This window comes from Protopterus annectens, chromosome 4.part0, assembly GCF_019279795.1.
Source record: "Protopterus annectens isolate FY-2018-M chromosome 4.part0, PAN1.0, whole genome shotgun sequence".
NCBI classification, from domain to species: Eukaryota; Metazoa; Chordata; order Ceratodontiformes; family Protopteridae; genus Protopterus; species Protopterus annectens.
In genome coordinates this window covers 168,403,139-168,411,044 of record NC_056733.1, presented here as the reverse complement: position 1 = coordinate 168,411,044, position 7,906 = coordinate 168,403,139, and the positions used below count along the sequence as shown (strand labels likewise).

Sequence of the window (7,906 nt, the reverse complement as noted above, 5' to 3'; positions counted from 1 at the left end):
GAGTTTCTCCTCGGGCCTCCATTGAAAATGGGCTACCTTGGCCCAATGGACTTTCCCGGTTAACAAACTGAAATAAATAAATAACATGCTGGAGGGATAGATTCCTGTCCCAGAGACTTCCCATACTCTGGAACAAACTACCTATCTATATCAAACAAAGCTCCTCATTAGCACGTTCCAAGAAAAATCTTGATGATTGTTTGGGAAATAGGAAATTCACCCCGGGGATCACTTTTGTGGCTCTGCTCGACATGGGCACAGGAAAATAATTTTCTTGGGTGGCAAAAGCCAGGATACCTTTTTGGCTAGGCTTATATAGGCCCTAGGGCCAATAGCCTAGTGCCTACCTATGAACCTGTGTTTTCATTCTTGGCATCTATGGTAGGAACACAATGAAGGGTTACAGTTGGAGCCTGATTATAATTCCTTGTAGTGCATGTACTTGTTCATTTTAGATGGTGCCTGCAGTAAGTATTTTTGCTATTTGGCTGCATTTAGCAGTGTTATCTAGAAGTATAGTAGTGAAATATGGTATGCACTCATTTAGTGCATGTATGATAACTGCTAATTAGGCATCCGTTTGATTATTGGAGGCTACTGTTGGTGCAAAAGATCATACAAGAACACATTTTCTGTTTAATAACCTGGTCTTGTTTTCAGTAGCCTGTCACTTGGAAGTCTTTGGCAGTCACTTTCACAATTGGTGGAGTCTTGTTGGCAGGGATGAAGTACTTCAAGAAGGAAAAAGAAGAAAGTAAGTGCAATTCTTATGTGTTATAATTAGAGGCCTTGCAGTTTCCACAGAATACTTAAGTGTTATTTAGCTATTAACATCAAGTAAAACTTTTGAAAAGTGAAGTGTATAACTTTTGGGTGAGCTGTGGTGTATGATTGCCTTTAGGAAGGCTGAAGGGTAATCAAGTCTGTATCTCTGTTCCCATTGACATTTTTGAAGCATTGAGTATGGTGATGACTAAAGGAAGAATCAGTGCTTAAGAAATAAAACACAATTAAAATCCTTTTCACTTATTAAGGAAAATTTAATGTCAGCCACTCACCAAAGTACATCCACCTTTAATGTCATTAAGTATGTGCATGTCAAGCTAAGTATGTGCTGTTCCGTAGATAGTGGAGAAGTGCTGATGTTTGTAAGGGGATGTGAGACCTTTTTAAAAAAGTTTTATTTACTTTATCACCAGGTAGTGTAAATAGAGGTGATGTAACATCAAAACTTAGTGGCAGCTTTAGTCTTTGAAGAAGACAATGGTATATGGGTTATTTTCTGGCTAGTGTACCTGCATTTAACTGTTTCTATTACCAAGAAGAAAGTCTTGCAGTCAGACTGATTTCCCGTAATGTTTTTCTCTAGGCTTTCCATCCACTCATTTGTGGGCTAGGAATGTAAGTTTTAGCTTTAGAGTTAGCTGAGGCCATTGAGATTGACTTCTTTTGTGCTGTTACATGCAAATCTCCAGACTGCAGCTAACACTCGAGCACTAGAGGTGTTCACTATACTGGTCTGTCTCCTCCAAATGTATTATTTACCATTAGTGCCTCACGTGAAGAGGTTAGTTTTACTGTTAATCTGCAAGGACATTGATCCAGTTGATTTGGTGTATTAATGCAGATTACACAGAAAGATTGAATTTTTTTCTGTGACTTTAACCAGAATAGCAGTAAGAATTTTATGAAGTAGGTCTAAGGAAAGTATCCTGCAGTGAGTGTTGTTCACCACTGACAGTAACTCCACATTTAGGTTCGCTTATAAATCGTATATTTATGCGGTTAGTCATCATTCTTCAGTACCATAATGGATATCACTGACAAGAATTAATTTACCAATAAGGAATTTGCTATCGTGGAATAAACTGAATGGACCAAGCCCAGAGGAAGGTGCCTTAACTTCTACAGGCATGACGGCTGCTGCTTCTGAAAATATTAAATCCAGAAGCCGGTCTATATTTCTTCTGCCTTAGCCAGCCACTGCAGCGATCTTATCATTAATGTTCAAGCACATAACTCTGTCAGTGTCAGAACAGTTTGTTTTTTCGGCCACCTGTGTTACTTAGTTTACAAGTGTAACCTAGTGGAAAATCTGTATTAAACCCCTCCTTTATTAAAAAGGCTTATATAAAGCTACTGTGGGGATCCAGGTTATTAGTTCCTTCTACTTTTCTTTGTATCACTTTGGTCTTTTTCTTGTAATCAAACTGGAAACTAGTAACAGCTGCATAAAAGATGGTAAAATGTAGGAGAAAAGGCAGGCATTATTGATGTATGGTTCAGTGTTCATTCTGACCAGCATGGAAGAAAAGATACTGGCATTATTAATGTGTGGTACAGGTCTTATTCTGAACTGTTGCTTAGGAAGTACGTGTGAAGTAGTGCTAAGTAAATATGAAGGATTTGGTTTCAAATGCTCATTGTTAGCTTTGGTAACCATTTGATGTTTGTCTTGTTTCACTGTTGCAGTTATCACATTTGGGTTATCTGCTTGCAGTAGCCCTCAGTCGACCTGATTATCAAAGTCTTGGGTCCTGCGTCGGTTGCCGTCTCCTCTTCCATGACGTCAGGTGGTGGTCAGGGGTATAAAGCATGCAGCCGATGCCATTACATCAGTCTTTCTTGCCGTGCGGTGCCCAAAGCAGAAGCAGTTCACAAGTGCCGGTTGTCCGGCTCCTGAAATTTTTTTTTTCGAGTTTCAGAACCGAAGTCTTCAACTAAAGCTAAGTACCCCGTTGGGGAAACCTTTTCTTGCTCTAAACCGATGTCAGTAAAAGTTAATAATTCTATTTCTTGTGGAAAGCAAATAACTCATAAAGATTTTCACTCTTACTGTATTCCTTGCCTAGGCCCTGACCACGACGTACCTCGCTGTCGTTTTGTGCCTTATTTAAACAATGAGCTATTCGTCGTCGGTATATTTACACTTTTAAATATTTTGGTACTCTGTTCAATTATCCAGATATGGCTTCGGTAAGCCACCTGACTACCGGCATTCCGAAAAAACGAAAAGATAAAGACAGAGACAGGCCGCCTAGGTCCAAAGCTGCCGATGATGCTTCTCCTAAGCTAGTCACCAGTTCGCTGATACTCAGTGAGGCGCTTTTGCAGCCCCTGATGCCCGCTACCTCAGATTCGCAGGCCTCTACTGAGACCCATTCGGAGTCTGGTATGCCGTGAGATGCATCAACTGTGGAACCTGTGGATGTCTCTACCTTGGATGGGTCCGGAGCCGCTGCGCAGGCACCGGCTTCTGAGGGTGTATTCAGGCCTACTGACTTGCATATTTAAACCAACGCCATCTTCTTCTTCAAGGCCTAAAACTCGATCCATGCCTAAAAAACCCTCGCCCAGACCGCATGGTCAGGCCTCTATGCCTAAAAAACAAATGATAAGAATGGCTGAAGACCTTATTACTTTAATCAGAGGAAGCCAACCTTCCTCATCTTGGAGACCTAGGACTAAATTTGGGTATGATTCTTCTGATCAGGATTCTGAAATTTCTGTTTCTTCTGATGACCAGGATTTATCCTTATCTACCTATGAGGATTCTGATGCAGAGGACTCTATTCCCTCTGCTTCCCCTCCAGAGGATTTCTCTTTTGGTGAAACTTTGCATACTCTTAGGGAGCATTTTCACTGGAAAAGCCAGAATTACTCTGATTCTAAAAAGAGGCTTAGGGATTTCTTACTCCTGCCCCAACACAGGCCTTTAGCTATCCCCCCTGTACTTTACGGAGTCTTGCTTGGGTCCTGACTCCTTACCTCCTACTTCCAGAAACCCAGATAGATATTGCAGGGTTCCTGACTCTCACAAGTTCCTTTTTAAAAATCCTACTGCGGAACCTGAGACCATTTCACAGGGACCCAAGGGCATAAAGGCTACTACTGCCAAAAAACCTACCACCTCTGACAGAGATTCCAGGGCGCTGGATAGATGGGGTAAAAGGTATACACGTCTGCAACAGCATATTATAGGATTGCTTAAACAGAAAATTATGTTGATTCCTGACTGTGCTGAAAATAAGGATTTATAGGATTTAATGCATTCTGCTGAACAAGTTGGAAAACATACTTTGCAATGTGGTTTTGATTCACTAGAGGCATTGTGCATGCCTGCTGTTACTGCGTCTGTACTTAGAAGGCATGCTTGGCTTAAGGAGCAATCTTTGCCAGATCATGTTAAAGCTAAATTGTTGGATGCTCCCTTAAACCAGGACGACCTGTTTGGCAACAAAGCAGAAGAAGTTCTTAAAAAGATAGAGGAAAAAGTTAAATCTATGCAAACTGTTAAAGATTTCCTGCAAGTGCAGCCTCCAAGATTTAGTAGGCATTGGCCCTCTAAGAATTGGTCCTTTCCTGCCTCTTCCAGGCCTTCTCAGTCCAAACCCAGAACCAGCAGACCACTTAGGCTTCAGTCCCAAGGCATGCACAGGACTAAGCAGTGGGGGGCTCCCACTTCCAGAGCAGGGAGTAGTAAGATCCCCCATTATGGTAAACTGTCTCAATGACAACTTTAAAACTTCCAAGCCCTTCTCAACTGACTGCTCCTTTAGGGGGAAAGATTGCTCTGCAGGTAAAAAAACTGGGAACTCATTACCCAGGACAAATGGGTTTTAAAAATAGTTTCCCAAGGATACAGATTCCATTTCCACACTTTACCAACCCCAAACAGTTGGCCAGATCTACCCCTAAATCAGTGGGCAGAGGCTCAAAAGCAAGTTCTCTCTCTCTCTCTTAAGTATAAGGGCTATTCAAACTGTCCCAGAAGAGGAAAGGGGACAAGGTTTCTACTCGAGACTTTTTTGGTGCCCAGAAAAGACAACTCCTGGCATCCTGTCCTCGATCCCCAGAAAAGACAACTCCTGGCATCCTGTCCTCGATCCCCAGAAAAGACAACTCCTGGCATCCTGCCCTGGATCTCTCTATCGTAAACACTTTTTTGGTGATCCCAAAATTCAAGATGCTAACTCTTCACCAATTGGTTCCTATGCTAGGCAAGGATGCCTGGTGGCAACACTGGATTTAAAGGAAGCCTACCTGCACATCCCAATCGGGGAATCTTGCAGAAGATACCTACGCTTCAAAGCAGGCTTCATGCACTGTCAGTTCTCTGCACTGCCCTTTGGCTTATCTTCTGTGCCCAGAGTATTCACAAAGTGCCTAGCTCCAGTCATTGCATTTTGCAGGCAAAGAAATATTCAGATATACCCATACCTGGACGATTGTCTAATTCAGGCAGAAAGCCAGGACACACTACTGAATCATCTGGCGTTTGTACAAAAAGTGCTAACTTCTCTGGGGTACACCATAAACGAAAGGAAATCACATCTGGTACCCTGCCAAGAAATTGTATTCCTGGGAGCAAGCTTGAACACAACTTCCCAGATGGCTTTCCTCACGCCAGAGAAATAAGTTCATTTGACAGCTTACTTCAAACTAATGGCCACAAAGACCCTGCTATCTGCAAGACAAATACTGCAGGCCTTGGGGTTCATCGCCTCCTGCATTCTCCTAATTCCATATGTAAGACTGCATATGAGGAAACTACAATGATATCTAAAATGCCTATGGTGTCAACATTATCAGGATCTAGAAGCAATGATTCCTTTCATACCATGCCTACAGTTAGAGTTCCTTTGGTGGGCAGATGCCTGCCACCAAAACAAGGGACTGCCATTCACCTCTACCCCTGACGCCCAAACCGTAACAACAGAGGCATCAGACTATGTATGGGGGGGGGGGCTCACTTGGCAGGGAGGTGCATTCAGGGCAAATGGAACCCAAGTCAAATGCACCTGCATATCAACCAAAAAGAAATATTAGCTGTACAGAATGCTTGGACAGCCTTCAAGTACCACATCCTCCCAGGACAGTTAATGGTAAAGACAGACAACACCACTGTTATGTGGGTACATAAACAAACAGGGGGGAACCCACTCACACCCTCTCTACAGACTAGCCACGGCTTTGTGGAACACAGCCTTGAGCTACCAAGTGCACCTACAGGCTCAGTTCCTGCCAGGAAAGCTAAATACACTGGCAGACGATCTAAGCAGAAATCTCATGGACCCACACGAGTGGAAACTGGAGCCAAAGGCATTCAACATGTTGATAAACAGATGGGGGAGCCCACAGATAGACCTGTTTGCCTCCCCCCAGAACTACCAATTGGACAAATTCTGCACAAGGACTCCCCACAAACAAGCTTGGAAAGTGGATGCCCTGTCTTTTACCTGGAAAAATCTATCAGTTTATGCCTTTCCTCCTCTGCCTCTCCTCCCCAAGGTACTACTAAAGATCAAACAGGACAAACCAAGGATGATACTGATTGCACCAGACTGGCCACGCCAACAGTGGTACCCCCTCTTGCGCAGTGTGTCACTGCTGGATCCATGGCACCTGCCCCAGATCCCTGCCCTGCTGTCCCAGCAGGAGGGCCAGATTCTGCACCCACAGCTTCAAACCCTGAACCTGGCAGCCTGGCTAATTACCTGATCTCTCCGTTACCATCCCTCAGTAAGCAAGTGTGGGATGTCATTCTGGAGGCAAGGAGGACTAGTACTAGAAAATCTTATGCTGAAAAATGGAAAAGATTCTGTTCCTGGAACCAAACTCAGGGGATGAGCACAGCAGCGCCCAATTTACCTCAGATTCTTCAATACTTAACTGAGATGCTTCACAAGGGCCTTTCTTTTTCCTCCATCAAAATTCATGCCTCAGCCATTTCAGCTCATTACAACACAGAACCACCCCTTTTCTCTCATCCACTGCTCAAGCAGTTCCTCAGAGGGGCCAAAAACTTAAGACCACCCAGGAGAGCCCCTACTCCAGCCTGGGACCTTAACTTTGTATTGGAAAAACTCACTCTACCTCTTTTTGAGCCAGTTGCAAATGCAGAGTTGAAATTCCTTTCTTGGAAGACAGCCTTCCTTTTAGCCAACACTTCAGCAAGAAGGGTGTCTAAATTACAGGCCCTTATGGCAGTGGAGCCTTTCGTCATCATTCATGCGGACAGGGTGTCCCTCTGGACCAATCCCTCCTTCATGCCCAAGGTAGTATCCAATGTGGCTGTTAATCAGTCCATTCATTTGCCAACCTTCTTTTCTAATCCACAGAACAAAAAGGAACAAATACTGCACTCCTTAGATGTGCACAGGCAACTTAGATTTTACTTGGACATGACTAACCCTCTCAGGAGATCAGAACAGCTGCTGGAGGCATTTGCTGCAGGGGCAGAGGAGAAGGCCATTTCAAAGCAAACCATTTCTAAATGGATAGGCCATTGCATTCATTTCTGCTATAAGCACCTTGGAAAACCTATCCCACAGGTCATAAGACCACATTCAACCAGGGCTGCATCTACCTCTACAGCCTTTCTCAGAGGTGTCCATACCAGGGACATCCTAGAGGCTGCTATCTAGAGGTCTGTACATACTTTCACCAAGCATTACCATTTACCAATTTTCTCTAAATCCAGAGTTGGTTTTGCCACTGCAGTCTTGCAAGGCCTTATAGCTGGTCCTAATGCTATCCAAATTCATCCTCCCATCCTTAGCTTTGGGAATCTACCCAGATGTGATGACTGCAGCAGTGAAACATGAAGAACATAGTACAGTTGTGTACACTTATCATAAATGTAGATGTTCGAGTGTATTCACTGTTGCAGTCCTGGTTACCCTCCCTCCAGCCCCCTGACTTCCTTTGGCTATACCTCTATTGCTTAAAAACTTTTTGGTGTATTTGCTTTTTTGTTGGAGGTATAACCTTGTATGTATATTTAATTGCTTCCCATTAAGGGGGCACCTGACATCTGGGGCAAGAAAAACTGATGTAATGGTGTCAGCTGCATGCTTTATACCCCTGACTACCTGACATCATGGAAGATGAGACAGCAACCGAC

At 43.6% G+C, this 7,906-nt stretch overlaps 1 protein-coding gene across 1 annotated transcript in view; it reads left to right on the top strand.

Annotated features, from left to right (window-relative positions):
- Positions 1 to 663: 663 nt before the first annotated feature.
- Positions 664 to 7,906, top strand: part of LOC122799228 (protein SCO1 homolog, mitochondrial) — a gene marked incomplete at its 5' end in the record, with an annotated part of 284,525 nt that continues 277,282 nt past the window's right edge. Inside the window, 1 exon segment of the mRNA XM_044068150.1 lies at positions 664 to 754. Coding sequence (XP_043924085.1) covers positions 664 to 754 — 91 coding nt within the window.